Source organism: Taudactylus pleione, unplaced genomic scaffold, assembly GCF_031769625.1.
Source record: "Taudactylus pleione unplaced genomic scaffold, aTauple2 ptg000121l, whole genome shotgun sequence".
Lineage (NCBI taxonomy): Eukaryota > Metazoa > Chordata > Amphibia > Anura > Myobatrachidae > Taudactylus > Taudactylus pleione.
The window spans coordinates 14,732,051-14,748,837 of NW_028284523.1; the positions used below are offsets into that span (position 1 = coordinate 14,732,051).

At 42.2% G+C, this 16,787-nt stretch overlaps 1 protein-coding gene across 3 annotated transcripts in view; it reads left to right on the forward strand.

Annotated features, from left to right (window-relative positions):
• Positions 1 to 16,787, forward strand: part of CCSER2 (coiled-coil serine rich protein 2) — a 172,117-nt gene that overhangs the window by 129,485 nt on the left and 25,845 nt on the right. For all 3 annotated transcript variants that reach the window (XM_088472236.1, XM_088472237.1, XM_088472238.1), the window contains exon 9: positions 7,125 to 7,223. In XM_088472236.1, coding sequence (XP_088328362.1) covers positions 7,125 to 7,223 — 99 coding nt within the window. The remainder of the gene's footprint in view (positions 1 to 7,124; positions 7,224 to 16,787) is intronic.

Genomic DNA, 16,787 nt, shown 5'->3' on the forward strand with positions numbered 1-16,787 from the left:
ATCAGCAATAAGACATGAAAAACTACATGGTGGTAGATAATTCAGAGATCTTAGTTGCATATGTTCGCAAAAATATGTGTAAGCCTCCAGGCTGCGTCACGGCGTCTCTGATACTGGAGGTATCTTAGTCAAAGTCTGGGGCGCGGAACCCCAAAAAGCCAGCATGTGGCCTTACATTGGGCAGATATATGCCCTTGATTGTATGTTATTTTTGGGGATGAGTTTGTGGCGTGGTGCTCCTTGGGTTAGTATGGCTGGAGTGCTTTTGGGGTGGCACACTAGAACTCTATTTAGCACTTTATTAATACTTATTTTTACTAACACTACTTTATTTAGCATTTTAACTACACCCTTCACTAGTGTATCACCCCCTAACACATAGCTTTTGATTTATTAATATTATTATTATTAACACTTACTAACACTTTTAGTCTTTCACTGGTGTGCTACCCTGGGGTGTATGGCCTTTGCTGGCTTTTTGGGGTTCCGCGCCCCAGACTGTGACTTAGAATTAGATACCTCCAGTATCAGAGACACCGTGACGTGGCCTGGAGGCTTACACATATTTTTGCAAACATATGCGACTAAGATCTCTGAATTATCTACCACCATGTAGTTTTTCATGTCTTATTGCTGATATCATACTGAGTGCTGGGGGAAACCTTTTTGGTTTCTTGTATAGATTTTATGGTCTCCCTGGATAGACAGGATGCATATCTTCATGTTCCGATTGCACGATCCCACCAAAGATTTCTAAGATTGGCGGTAGATCAGCAACATGATGACGGCTCATCTCAGATGAAAAGGGGTCAGGATACTGCCATGTTTGGACAACCTCCTGATATTAGCACAATCGCAAGAGTTGTTACAATGTCATCTTCAGATGACCATTGCAAGAGCACGGCTGAATAGTAAATTGGAAAAAGCCTTCTCTTTCTCCAACTCAGCGGATGGTGCACTTGGGTCACTGCTGGACTCTCTAGGTCAGAGGAGTCTCCTACCAGAGGTCAAGATTGCGGCACTACAGTCTTGTGTGCGCAGTCTATTCTGCAAACAAATTGTGTCAGTTCACCTGGCAATGCAGGTGCTGGGCTCCATGCTATCCACATTCGATATGGTGGCGTATGCCCAGTTACACTCAGGGTCACTGCAGCAATGGATTCTGGGCCTGATTCTGACCCGGTCACAAGCGCTGAGCGCTCGCAACCGGGTCGATGGTGGCCCAGAGCGTATGCGCACGACGGAGCTGGATCCGTCGTGTGCATGTGCGAGACCCGGATAGCGATAGGCAATCCTTCGCTTCGATGTTGAGTGACAGCACGCCCCCTTTGGTGGGCGGGCCGGGGGAGTGGCTGCGCAAACTGAGGGGTTCCCATGTGAACGCCTCCGTTTGGGGCCGGCCTCACTGACATTACGAGTGATGTCAGTGGGAGAGATTTCGGCTCTGTTAGAGCCGAAATCTCTCTGGGGCTTGCGGCAACGAGACCCTACCACAAGGTTCTCGTCGCAAGCCCGATGGTCGCAATGATCTTGACCATCGCGACCATCTTCCTGGCCGCTAGCTATAGCTGTGGGTGATAACCCACAGCTATGCGAGCGGCCTGGAGGCCGTTCTAAAAAAAAATAAAAATAACGGCCCTGATTCAGAGCGAGCTCTGTCAGAGCATCCAGCTCTGAATCAGGGCCTCTGTCTCATTGGGATAGTCAGTATCATCGGATAAAATCTCTGATGATATGCATCTAGCCAGAGGTTCGGCTCTCCCTCGCTTGGTGGCTGGAGGTGACTCATTTAGACAAGGGTCGTCCGCTATGGGTCCCAGATTGGGTACTCCTCACCATGGATGCAAGTCTGTGAGGATAGGGAGCGGTGACAGGGTGTCACACCTTTCAGGGAAGGTGGGCCACTCAGGAAAGTCACCTACCAATAAATATCTTGGAGCTTCGTGCAGTGCACAGAGCGCTCAGTCTGGCGCAGGATCTTCTTCAGGGCAGGCCTGTCCAGATTCAGTCAGACAACGTGACCACAGTGGCCTACGTCAACCATCAGGGAGACACAAGAAGTCCGGCAGCCATGAGGGAACTGGCGAACATTCTGCTTTGTGCTGAATGCCATCTTCCAACAATCTCGGCAATATTCATCCCAGGAGTCCAACTGGGAAGAGGACTTCCTAAGTCATCAGGACATACACGCCGGACGTCTTTCAACTCCTTTTGGACAGGTGTGGACTACCAGACGTAGACCTCATGGCGTCACGCCACAACCACAAGGTCTCCAGGTACAGCTCCAGAATGAAGGACCCCTCAGCCGCCTTCGTGGATGCTCTGGCGGTGAGGTGGAACTTTAGGTTGGCATACCTGTTTCCTCCGATATCCCCCCTCCCAAGAGTCGTCAGAAAGTTCAAGCAGGAAGGCCGCAAGTTAATACTAATAGCTTCTGCCTGGCCCATGAGACATTGGTTCACCGATCTGACATGTCTATCCATAGACAGGCCACTTCCACTGCCTCTATGACCGAATTTGCTAGTGCAGGGTCCCTGCCTATATCCAGATTTACCTTGGCTGGCTTTGATGGCGTGGCTATTTAGGCTTCCGTCTTAAAGGCCAAAGGTTTCTCTGCTTCTTTGATCCAGACAAGGAAGCCTGCTTCAGCTCGCCTCTATCACAGGATTTGGCATTCATATTTTCATTTGTGTTCGCAAACAAAATATGACCCTAAGGTTTTTAAGGTTTCAAGAGTACTTACTTTTCTGCAGGCTGGGTTAGACTTAGGTCTGTGCCTGGCTACCTTGAGGGTTCAGGTTTCTGCTTTGTCAGTTTTGTTCCAGTGCAGAATTGCACCCCTAGCAGATGTAAGAACATTTTTGCGGGGGGTTCTGCAACTGCAACCACCGTTTGTCCCTCCAGTTGCACCATGGGATTTATCCTTGGTTCTTAGTGCGGTGCAAGCTCCCCCCATTGAACCCTTGGGTAAGGTGAACTTCAGATGGTTGACAGCGAAGACACTTTTTCTCCACACTATCTCCTCAGCTCGTAGAGTTTCTCACTTGGCAGCACTTTCATGTTGCTCTCCATATTTGATTCTTCATCAAAATAGAGCTTCCCTTCATACTAAGGCGGGTTACCTTTCCGAAGGTAGTATCCCGTTTCCATTTAAATGAGGAAATTGTAATCCCGGCTTTTTCAGTCTTCAAACCTGTCTACGGGTGAAGCTTCCCTGGATGTGGTTTGAGCCCTTCGTATCTACGTGGATCGTACCAGCTCCATCAGGAAATCAGATTCACTCTTTGTGTTGTATGGGTTTCACAAACGAGGATGGCCAGCTAACAAAGAGACTTTTTCTCGCTGGCTGCGTACGACTATTACTCAAGTCTATATACAGGCTGATCTCCCAGTTCCTAACAAGGTGACAGCACATTCTACTCTGTCTGTCAGACTGTCATGGGCGGTTAGACATTGCGTCTCGGCTGAACAGCTGTTTAAGGCAGCCACTTGGTCTTCTGTCCATACCTTTATCAAATTCTATGCATTTGATACTTTTGTCTCCCAGGATGCTTCCTTTGGGCCGTGGATTCTCCTCTCTGCTCAGGAGCATCCCCACCATAAAGGCAACTGCTTTAGGACGTCCCCAAGGTAGTTTCTGTGGACCCTGAAGAAGAAAATCAGAGTTATGGTATAACATACCTAGAGATAACTTTTTCTTTGAGGTCCATAGGGTCCACAGAGCACCCACCCTGTCACACCTGGCCTCAGTTGGGATCTGTTCTTTGCTTTTTTTGTATCACTGATTCCCTCTTCGTATTTTCAGAGTGTTTCTTGGGTACATTGTACTTCCTTCTCCACTTTCCGTCTCTTGCCGTTATGCTTGTTTACAAACTGAATGCCTGTCGCTGGAGGTGGGGTATATAGTGAGGAGGACCAGTGCATGCTGGGAGCTTTAAAGCTGTAGCTGTTTGGTGCAGTGGACCTCTCCAACTACATACCCCCAAGGTAGATTACAATATGTGGACCCTATGGACCTCGAAGAAAAAGAGTTATCTAAGGTATGTTATACCATAACTCTGATTTTTTTTCTATTAAGAATATGTTCTTGGCAGGCTCCCTTATTTTGTCAGCAAACTCTGTTAACAATAAGTTTGTGGCATTAAATTACTGTGGTAAATATTAGCATATGATGAAAAGTGCTGGCTTGTGGATAAATTGCTGTTCTACTTTTTTTTTTTTTTTTTTTAATGTTATCTTTCCTTTCTAAATTAATTTAGCACTACATGAAATATAGTGCATTTGAAAGACTCATTCCACTGCCTGAAATGTTTTATACAACAATATTTTAATTTATTAAGATTGCCCTATATCTAATTCTCCAACCAGATCTGCCACAAAGTACAGCAATCTGTTTTATGAATCGTTTTGTCAGAGCAACTTTTTTTTTTTCGGATGGGTCTCATCTATAACGCTCGACAGTTCCAGATTGCTTGTCATGGAAGTAACACTGTTTTGCTGACTTATCCTCTGGTATTTTTTTTTCACAAATCTTTTATTGACTCTTGATTCCACCTTCCTCACTTCAAAGTCTTGTGGATTGCCATTATGGTTTCTCAGGAAGCTCTTTATGTGCACATTCCCTGAAGTATATATGAAAGTTTTTACAGGTGACCATGATCTAGGTATGAGTGCACTGTTTCTCCAACATTTTTATTAAATGGGATGTTCCCACCTTTATAGCAGGCCACCTTTTATCTTTTGTGCCTGTAATGTAGACGTTAAAGTCAGTACCAATTTTCTGCCTCATTCTGCTCTATTAAGTGAACATGAATGAATTGAGATCACCTGCTCTGCAGCTGTCTTAATACAAGTGTCATGGTAGTAACTCCTTGGTGGGGTCCCACAAAGGTCTGTAGTTATGAAACAGTGAGCAGTGTCATACACAGTAAAGCTTTCATTAAACACTGTACTGCTGGAGGTAGCGTGACCATAATTCTACTTTATGGTTCTGCTGCAATTTTCTTTTGTCTTCGGGCTAGTCAAATTTATCTTTTGCACATTAAATACTGTTTTTCCAATCATACATTACTGCATCTAGATATTACCTCAAAATTTGCTTCCAGATCTTGAATGAGATCATTGCTATATAAAAATGACTGTACTTTCCCGCTGTTAATAGAAGTTATAAAAGGTGGTTGCTAATTTTGACAGGGCCATTTTCAGTTCTGTAGAGTACAGCTGGTACAGTTAAAATGAAAAAAGAATTCAGACATTTTCATCAGAATTTCCCTTCTGTTAAGTGTGCATACTTTTACATCAGGACTTTTCAAATATGATTTTTGCAAAAAACTGAGAAATATACATACCTGCACACATAATCAAAAAATGTTTTTATACTTATTATTAGAACCCCATGTTAATAATCAGATTTTATTGTTAATATCAAATAATGGGGGTGCTGCCACTTGACAAGGAAATAATGTTTTACTTTAAGAAAAGGAAGAGAACAAAGATTTGTCTATTTATGTGGCGCACTATGATTTTTAAAAGTACAAATTTGGAGTGCCAAATATTTGAGTTTTAATATAATGTACAGAAGTAAATTTACAAATATATTAAAGTATGTATTTTAAACTTTTAAACTGAATGAAATGTTCAGTAAAAAGATTAGAAAGAAAAAAATAAGTAGTTACTTCATGCCCCTTATTCACATTATGCCACACAGTAGTGCCCTTATTCACATTATGCCACACAGTAGTGCCCCTTATTCACATTATGCCACACAGTAGTGCCCTTATTCACATTATGCCACACAGTAGTGCCCCTTATTCACATTATGCCACACAGTAGTGCCCCTTATTCACATTATGACACAGTAGTGCCCCTTATTCACATTATGCCAGAGAGTAGTACCCTGTTCTTACACTATGCCACACAGTAGTGCTCTTATTCACATTATGCCCCCTGTGTGCCCCAAAAGGCATCTTGTTATCTCCAAGAGCAATGAAATGTATTAGGTAATTGTTCAAATGGCCAACCAGCTTCCTGCCAATAATTGCCCAATCCCCCTCCACCGTTTGCATTGATGGTAGCATCTCCCCCCTCCCCACAACCCATTTACTTAAATAGCAGCTGCGACAACCCCATCCTCCTTATTGAAGTCCAGATAGCAAGGAGCATGCCTTTTCTCCTCAGCTCCTTGTGCTGGCTGGAGATGCTGAGCTGTCTTCTGTCTGTGCACAGCGGATTTCGCTGCCTCCAGCAGTGACTGAAAGGTGCCAATACCCATCTCCTCCTCTTCTTAAAGTCCTCCTCAGCGACTGACTGTACCGTCTGCTATTGGACAGGGAAACACACTTAACTGGGGCCTTGAGGGATTAATTGACTGCAGATGTCTACTTGATGATTGGGCGGTAAAAATTTTTTTTAAAGAAAATCGGGCAATGCTCGCGTGTCGGATCTCAGCGGTATGTGGGCCTCATAAGGCCTCCGGGCTGCCTGGTTGAATATTGGATGTTTTACATTTGTGTTTTTTAACCACGATACAATATTGTACACACATGCTTGTGTCGCAAAATATTTTTTGTATACTATTAGAAACCCAGATATTGACAACCTTTGCTCAAGGTCCAGTGCAAACCAATCAGGATTGTTTGCTAAAAGCACAGATAGTTACAAACCAGATCACAATAACACATTCACACCTGCCGACAGAATAAACAAAAATGGTTTGCAGCTGAGTATGATGGCAGTGTCTCCACATAATAGTAAGGCATTTATATTGTTACATAGTTTTGATATCAACCATTGTAGATTTTTGTTTGCATTCTCATCACACTCGGTATCCGAACAGTGTTGTCACTACTTCACTGAGATTCCTGGACTCACTCTAGGGAAACTGGACCCGCAACCTGCTGCCCGATGCCACATATCGTAGTACTGCACAGCAGGGATGGTAGGGCCATGATGACTAAAAGCTATCGCCATACCCCGCATCTCACACTAGCATGTACTGAATTACTAATGTCACCTTTACATTTCTGTAAAAACATAAGCCTTTAGGGCATTTGTTATTTACAATACAATACTATACACATGCCTTTTCAGTATTTCTGATCAATCAACTTGTTTCCTTATTTTAGAAAACAAGATGTAAATGCCAGAAAGAAAGCCAAGAATCCAGGACAGAGAAGCCAAAGCAATATGACAAGTATACTCAGACACCGTGGAGGAGTAGTTCAGTGAGTAATGTTTGCCTGTCGTCTCTGTTTATGCGATACTACTGAATTATATTGTGGTAACTTATCTCATTAACACTACTTCCAATTTAGTCTAAAAATGTGTTTTGCTGATAACACAAATCCATTTGCTTTCAGGCTGGAATGCATTCTAATGTGCAACTTTTTATAGGCACTGTAGCGACACAGAGATTCATAATGTTTGGTACTGTGTTGGACAGATTTGTAATAAGCAAATATCTGCAATATGGAGTTTTTTGTATTTACTGATCAAACACCTATTCTGTGTCTTTATTAACTTTTCCGGTGTGCTGCCATTGTTCATATTCCATGTATAGCTTTACAGTCCAATGTTTGTTTACTGCTAACACCTGTCATATTGTTATCTCCTCAAACTGCATGATTTGTAGAATTAGCTTGTCTCCCACTTACCCTCCTGCATGTACTTGTTTTTTAAGTATCAATCCAAGCTGGTAATTACTAAGTGCAAAAGATGCCACTTTGGGATCGACATGTGCCCATACATGTGTATGTAGTCATGCGTAAGCTTGTTTCACTGATACTTGCAATACAGTATCATATCAAGTAGTAGAAGTAAGCACTGGCAAGTGTGAAATATAAAGGGCATCCTGAAAGTATTCACAGCGTTTCACTTTTTCCACATTTTGTTATGTTACAGCCTTATTCCAAAATGGAATAAATTCATTTTTGTCCTCAAAATTCTACACACATTACCCTATAATGACAACGTGTAAAAAGTTTTTTTGAGATTTTTGCAAATTTAATAATAAAAAAAAAAATAACGAAGAAATATAAGTATTTTACAGGATTTACTATAAAAATTAGTCACAAGTGATTATTCACAGCCTTTGCGCTATACTTTGTTGATGCACCTTTGGCAGCAATTACAGCCTCAAGTCTTTTTGAATATGATGCCACAAGCTTGGCACACCTAATCTTTGGCCAGTTTTGCCCATTCCTCTTTGCAGAACGTCTCAAGCTCCATCCAGTTGGATGGGAAGTGTCGGTGCACAGCCATTTTCAGATCTCTCCAGAGATGTTCAATTGGATTCAAGTCTGGGCTCTGGCTGGGCCACTCAAGGACTTTCACAGAGTTGTCCTGAAGCCACTCCTTTGATATCTTGACTGTGTGCTTAGGGTCGTTGACCTGCTGAACGATGAGCAGTCGCCAGAGTCTGAGGTTGAGCGCTCTGGAGCAGGTTTTCATCCAGGATGTCTCTGTACATTGCTGCATTCATCTTTCCCTCTATCCTGACTAATCCCCCAGTTCCTGCCGCTGAAAAACATCCACACAGCATGATGCTGCCACCACCATGCTTCACTGTAGGGATGGCATTGGCCTGGTTTCCTCCAAACATAACTCCTAGCATTGATGCCAAAGAGTTCAATCTTTGTCTCATCAGACCAGAGAATTTTGTTTATCATGGTCTGAAAGTCCTTCAGGTGCATTTTGGCAAACTCCAGGCGGGCTGCCATGTGCTTTTTACTAAGGAGTGGCTTCTGTCTGGCCACTCTACCATACAGGCCTGATTGGTGAATTGCTGCAGAGATGGTTGTCCTTCTGGAAGGTTCTCCCTTCTCCGCAGAGGAATGCTGTAGCTCTGACAGAGTGACCATAGGGTTTTTGGTCACCTCCCTGACTAGGGCCCTTCTCCCCCGATCACTCAGTTTAGCTGGACGCCCAACTCTAGGAAGAGTCCTGGTGGTTCCGAACTTCTTCCTTTACGGATGATGGAGGCCACTATGCTCATTGGGACCTTCAAAGAAGCAGATATTTTTCTGTACCCTTCCCCAGATTTGTGCCTCGAGACAATCCTGTATCGGAGGTCTACAGACAATTCCTTGGACTTCATGCTTGGTTTGTGCTCTGATATGCACTGTCAAGTGTAGGACCTTATATAGACAGGTGTATGCCATTGAAAATCATGTCCAATCAATTGAATTTACCAAAGGTGTAGGAACATCTCAAGGATGATCAGTGGAAACAGGATGCACCTGAGCTCAATTTTGTGCTTCATGGCAAAGGCTGTGAATACTTATGTACATGTGATTTCTTATTTTTTTTTTTTTTTTTTTTTATTAAATTTGCAAAAACCACAAAAAACTTTTTACACGTTGTCATTATGGGGTATTGTGTGTAGTATTTTGAGGACAAAGATGAATTTATTCCATTTTGAAATAAGGCTGTAACATAACAAAATAAGGAAAAAGTGAAGCGCTGTGAATACTTTCGGGATGCACTGTACTGCAGATGTGTGGTTTTTTTTTTACCCCATCTTCATCCTTGCTGCGACCATCTGCACATTGTCAGAGTCAAAGTGCTGTTTATTTGTTTGATATATATAGAAGTAGTTATAGACTTATTAAAGCCTTTTTTTCACAATAGTTGCAAAGTTTGTATGAGTTATAATGAATTAGTAGAAAAGTCACAGTGGTAACTCTATCCTCAGAGCTGAGTGCTTGCAATCTCACTGCTTTAAATAAAGCATGTGGGAGTTGGAGGAACAGGAATAGCATACAGATAGGTCTTTACATCACTCACTGTCAGTTAATCAGCTCTTGCTGCAATTTTCCAAGTCTTATCAGACAGTCTGAAGCAACAGTCAATATCAGAAGAGTTCTAAGATTCATTTAAATTCAGCTTGCTCCTGAAACAATCAACTAGACACACAGAAGAATGTTATGAGGATATTGAGATTTCAATCCTTTCTGTTCCCTATGGGGAATATATTTATATATATAATATATATATATATATATATATATATACACACACTCACCCTTTTGTGTGACTTTTTCCCTTCAAATGTGTCTTAATCACTCAGCAGTTATATCTGCATGCGAAATGCACCCGCAGTCACACATAGAATATAGCCATGCTGCATAACAACTTCATCAGGAGAAGCTGCTTTTGCGTCCTATTCGCTGTACGATCAAGACGCATTTGAAGGGAAAAAGTTGCACGGAAAGACACTCTGCAATACCGAGATACACAACATGGCGTGACTAGAAGGGCTGTAGGAGACTAGATGTACATGTAGATGAGGACACACACATATATATCTATATATATCTATATATATATATATATATATATATATTTAGGGCAGCACAGACGGTGTAATGGTTAGCATTTGTGCCTCACAGCACTGAGGTCATGAGTTCGATTCCCACTACGGCCCTAACTGTGTGGAGTTTGTATATTCTCCCTGTGCTTGCTTGGGTTTCCTCCCGCTACTCCGGTTTCCTTCCACACTCCAAAAATATACTGGTAGGTTAATTGGCACCCAACAAAAAAATAACCCTAGTGTGTATGTGTGTGAGCATGTAATAGGGAATATAGATTGTAAGCTCCACTGGGGCAGGTACTGATGCGAATGGCTAACTATTCTCTTTAAAGCTCTGCGGAATATGTGTGCGCTATATAAATAACTGGATATATATATATATATATATACACACACACACAGTCAGGTCCATAAATATTGGGACATTGACAGAATTTTCAGATTTTGGCCTCTATTCACCACCACAATGGTTTTGAAATGAAACAAACAAGATGTGCTTTAACTGCAGACTTTAAGATTTAATTTGAGGGTAATTACATCCAAATCGGGTGAATGGTGTAGGAATTACAACAGTTTTAATATGTGCCTCCCACTTTTTAAGGGGCCAAAAGTAATGGGACTATCAACTCTATTTCATGGACAGGTGTGGGCTATTCCCTCATTATTTCTTTATCAATTAAGCAGGTAAAAGGTCTGGAGTTGATTCTAGGTATGACATTTGCATTTGGAATCAGTTGCTGTCAACTCTCAATATGAGATCCAAAGAGCTGTCACTATCAGTGAAGCAAGCCATCATTAGGCTGAAAAATCAAAACAAACCCATCAGAGAGATAGCAAAACCATTAGGTGTGGCCAAATCAACTGTTTGGAACATTCTTATAAAGAAAGAACGCACCAGAGAGCTCAGCAACACCAAAAGACCCGAAAGACCACGGAAAACAACTACTGTGGATGACAGAAGAATTATTTCCCTGGTGAAGAAAAACACCTTCACAACAGTTGGCCAAATCAAGAACACTCTCCAGGAGGTAGATGTATATGTGTCAAAGTCAACAATCAAGAGAAGACTTCACAAGAGTGAATATAGAGGGTTCACTACAAGATGCAAATCATTGGTGAGCCACAAAAACAGGAAGACCAGATTAGAGTTTGCCAAACAACATCTAAAAAAGCCATTACAGTTCTGGAACAACATTCTATGGACAGATGAGACAAAGATCAACTTGTCCCAGAGTGATGGGAAGAGAAGAGAAGGAAAGGAACTGCTCATGATCCAAAACATACCACCTCATCAGTGAAGCATGGTGGTGGTAGTGTCATGGCGTGGGCATGTGTGGCTGCCAATGGAACTGGTTCCCTTGTATTTATTGATGATGTGACTGCTGACAAAAGCAGCAGAATGAATTCTGAAGTGTTTCGGGCAATATTATATGCTCATATTCAGTCAAATGCTTCAGAACTCATTGGACGGCGCTTCACAGTGCAGATGGACTATGACCCGAAGCATACTGCAAAAGCAACCAAAGAGTTTTTTAAGGCTAAAAAGTGGAATGTTATGCAATGGCCAAGTCAATCCCCTGACCTGAATCCGATTGAGCATGCATTTCACTTGATGAAGACAAAACTAAAGGGAAAACGCCCCAAGAGCAAGCAGGAACTGAAGAAATTTGCAGTAGAGGCCTGGCAGAGCATTACCAGGGATGAAACCCAGCGTCTGGTGATGTCTATGCATTCCAGACTTCAGGCTGTAATTGCCTGCAAAGGATTTGCAACAAAGTATTAAAAAGTGAAAGTTAGATTTAGGATTGTTTAGTTTGTCCCATTACTTTTGGCCCCTTAAAAAGTGGAGGCACATATAGAAACCGTTGTAATTCCTACACCGTTCACCTGATTTGGATGTAGTTACCCTCAAATTAAATCTGAAAGTCTGCAGTTAAATCACATCTTGTTTGTTTCATTTCAGAGCCGTTGTGGTGGTGAATAGAGGCCAAAATATGAATATTCTGTCAATGTCCCAATATTTATGGACCTGACATATATATATATAAAGTCAGAAATCCACTGCACTCGCCACTCCTAGATTTGGGGTGCAGACCATTCCCAGGACCTGCAGAAAGTGGGGTCCCGTGATGTGGGCTGCAGGCTTAAATGCATTGATCGATCCATGAACCAAATCCCCATTATTTATTTATTTATACATCATTGTGAGTGTTTAAACATGGTGAGTGCTGGGTTTTCTGATTATTATATATATATATATATATATATTATATTATTATATATATATATAAAATGTATGAAACCATGTGGATGGGCACTCGCAGATAATTAAAAAATGCTGATGTGCCTTCCAATGAGGTATTGCATAATTCAGAATCCCTCCACAGGTAAGGATAAGGAGGCCCTCAGCAGTCTTCACAACAAAATCAAATGTAGTTTATTCCATCATATCAACGTTTCAAGATAAGTCGTTTTTTTTTATTAGGATATACAATATAAAACATAAGTGAATAAAGTGCTTACTTAAATACACCAGTATAACCCATGTAGTTCTGACACTGACTGTGCTTTACCACCATTGTCAACCTGTGGACGCAGGGTCTGTGACGTCATCGCCCAGGGCTGAATATCGCAGCAGTTTCTGGGAGCGTAGTCTAGGAAACCGCAACTGGAGGGGATAAAAAATCGGGCTCAATGGAAAAATGTGTAAACCAGGCAGCTTCGGCTGTCACAAACCCCGCTACACAGAGGGAGGTTAAGCAGCGAAAAAGACAAATAAATAAGAAAATATAAGTACCGTTCATGTGTTTACACAAATTAAGGTCACTCTGTAGGAGAATACTGTACATAATGAAAAATGCTAATATACTTTAAAGGACTGCTACATAACTAAATGCACGCCAGGCATTCAAACTTCAAATAGACATGTTAAAGAGATAATACCGAATGGTAAAGTATGCTAGTAAACTCCTCTATGGCATTTCAACAAAAATAAAGGTTGCACATATAAAGAGTCAACACTGTCCTCAGATGGTATCTATAAGCACACATTCCAGGAGAGTTTTTCATTTAATCCCCCAGGGGATACAGAGAGAAGATCCATCTTGATTCCACTTATAATAATAATTTTGCCCTATCTCCGCAATGGTGGTATATGATCAATAATTTTGTAACTCATGCTGGGTACACACTGACAGATATATTGGCTGATCAATTGATCAGCCAATATATCTGCTACCTGTTGGCCAATGTGTACCCGCGATATGTCGGTGAACATCGTCGTTCACCGACATATCGCATTGGCTGTGCTGCACAGCCATTGGACATATATGTCTGCAGACCGCCCCTACACACACAGCAGCAGCCGCAGGGAGGGAGGTGGGACGCGTCGCCGGGACCCGCAGTCAGACACAGATGATGGCCGTTCAGTATGTATGAACGACCATCACCCACCTTTAGTTATTGTAGCTGGTGATTGGCTTCTTTAAAATGACATGCGACTGGTTGTTCGCTGTCTTTTGCATATTTTTATAGAGGGCCATCCTTTCTTTAAACATTCTAGCTTTTATATATATATAAGATAACAAGTCACACAGACATGTTATCTTATATATCACTTACAGAGTAGTGAAGGTAGCAATGTGATCTTTTATATTCCTTTTTTGTATGTTAATGGTTAAAGATTGACCCTGTTTTCAAACATTTACAAGTGGTGCAGTAATGTTTTATTGTGTCAGTGGGGTGATGTCACTTTTTACAAGTATGTCTCTTAGGTTTCCTCCCCATTTGTAGCTTACCAATGGAGATTTCTCTCTCAAGCCCAGGAATTCTCTTTATGATGGGCCATAGTGCTTTTGAAGCTCTTGGAATATACGCTAGCCAGTGATTCCGACTTTTTACGTTTCAACTTACATGTTTGAATGGGATGTAGTTATTTTCCTAGCTGTTGGGATGCCGCTGCTCAGAATGCCCGACACCAGTCAGAATCCTGGCAGCCAGTCGGACCGGCAGCATCCCAGCGGTAAATATTGGGGTTAGAGGGAGGGCTAGGCACTAGGGGAGGGGTTAGTGATAGGCTGCGGGATGGGGGGGGGGCAGGTTTCGGCTGCAGAGAGGGGTAGAGGAAGAGTAGTATACTTATTTATTTATTACCAGTTATTTATATAGGGCACACACATTCCACGGCGCTTGCAGAGAATATTTGTCCATTCACATCAGTCCCTGGCCCAGTGGAGCTTACAATCTGTATTCCCTACCACATCCACGCGCGCACACACACACACACACACACACACACAAGAGTTAATTTTTGTGTTGGAAGCCAATTAACCTACCAGTATATTTTTTGGAGTGTGGGAGGAAACTGGAGCACCCGGAGGAAACACACGCAAGCACACGGAGAATATACAAACGCCACACATTTAGGGACATGGTGGCAATCGAACCCACGACCTCAGTGCTGTGAGGCAGTAATGCTAACCATTACACCGTCTGTGCTGCCCTATCTCCTTCTGTCACGATTATGACCCAGTCGAAAAGCTGGCGTTTGGATTCTGACCACCAGGTTCCTGAGCCCCGGCATATTGTACCCCCGTTTGAAATTCTAGTCTGCAAAAGTAGAAAGCTCCAAACTAATAGTTTGGCATGACACACAATGGAATGTAGGTGGAAGAATTGGGTTAGGTACGGGATGCTGGCGCTCAGGATCCCGGCGCTCAGAATCCTAATGCCAGCATCCCGACAGGGTTAGGATACCGACACTTGTCAGTCAGTATCCTAACCCTCTCCCTAACCCTCTTCCTGATGCCTAAACCTAATCTCCCCTCCCTAGTGCCTAAACCTAACGTCCCCCACCCGCAAACTATACCTAACCCTCCCCCCACAGTGCCCAATTCTTACCCTGGCCCTAGTGCCTAACCCTATTCCTCCCCCTAACTCCAGTTCTTACCGTCTGGATTCTGGCAGGTGTTGGGATTCCGACATCGGCATTCTAAGCGCCAGCATCCCAACTGTCGGATTTTGACCGTATCCCATAAGAGTCTAATCTCTTAATCAAAATGTTTATTTATAGAGTGCACTCTTTATAATGTTATGGCTAGCCTCTGTCAATACTGATGTTAATTAGTCAGTTTTCTCTGGTTTTTCTTCCTACGATCTCATTTTAGCCTGGGCTACTTGTACATTTTTTACTCTGTAAATCATGATTTTATAATATAGGATGTTGTACAAGCTTTTATTTGAAATGTGTTTTATATGTATTTGCTTTTCCTACTTTTGGAGCATCAAAAGGTTTTTTATTTTTTACTTTAGTTTATTACACATACGTGTGATTAAGACTACAATATTACTTGTGATATACAAAGTGCACCACAGTGACTCATTAATTTTATATATGGATGTGCACACTTGATGAATCTCATCAACCAAGTATTTAGTGAGTATTCCTCTTCTGCTACCTAAGTACATCAAGCTCCTCCTGGTTCTTTCCTTAAATAACAGTGCCCTGAGCTATTGGAGAGCTTTTATAAGCCTAATTTTAGTTTGTTTAAAGCTATTGAAGTTTGTGTGTGCGCATGTGTGTTCTTCCACAAAAATTATAACCTCAAGCCCTTCATAGCAAAACTTCTTTATCAGACAACATAATTGCTACATGTATAGTTTAAAGCTCTTGGGACTTGTGGGAATAGTAAACAGTCTTTTGGATGTGCGTTGTAATAGAATGTGCTGCAAGTCTTTGTGTTATGGGGGATGATGTAATGTGTCCTAGTTTTATATTGATATATTCAGAATAGAATTTCAGCAATGCTTAACAAATCAGCAGTGCAGTAAAAGTGAAAACTGGCCTACAGTCATCTTCCCAGCAGCATTCTCTAGCAAAGGGGTGGGGAACCTTTTTTCTGCCAAGGGCCATTTTGATATATATAACATTATTTGTGGCCCTGGTGCAGGCCACGCCCCCTCCGTGTGACGTCACATGGGGGCAGGGCAACAATTGCCAGTGATTATAGCAATGCCCGGAGCATCCTGAGTATGCTCGGGGAGCTGTGAGGGCAATTGTGTGACCGTCTGAAGCTCCAGGTGGCACTTCTGCACAGATTCTGACTGCAGTGTGCCATTCTAGACACCCTACTAGCTAGATGAGGCTAGCAGAAAAAAAGCTCAGAGGGTCAGACCAAATGATTCCGAGGGCCTTATGCGGCCCTAGGCAGGAGGTTCCCCTTCCCTGCTCTAGCATAATGGATATCCTAAATGATATCAATCAGATTTGTTGTGAACAGAATGTTTGTTTTTGAGGGACACACAATGTAATGCGTCTGTCTAATTGTCCAATATTGTTGTAGATATTCCAACATATTGTAGACCATTTAATGTTTCAGTTCGTAAGCTGCCACACGTTAACAAATTGTCTCAGTTTGAGCCACTAATGACAGAATTAGTTACAAATTTAGCCACACATGATCTTTCATCTGACTTGACA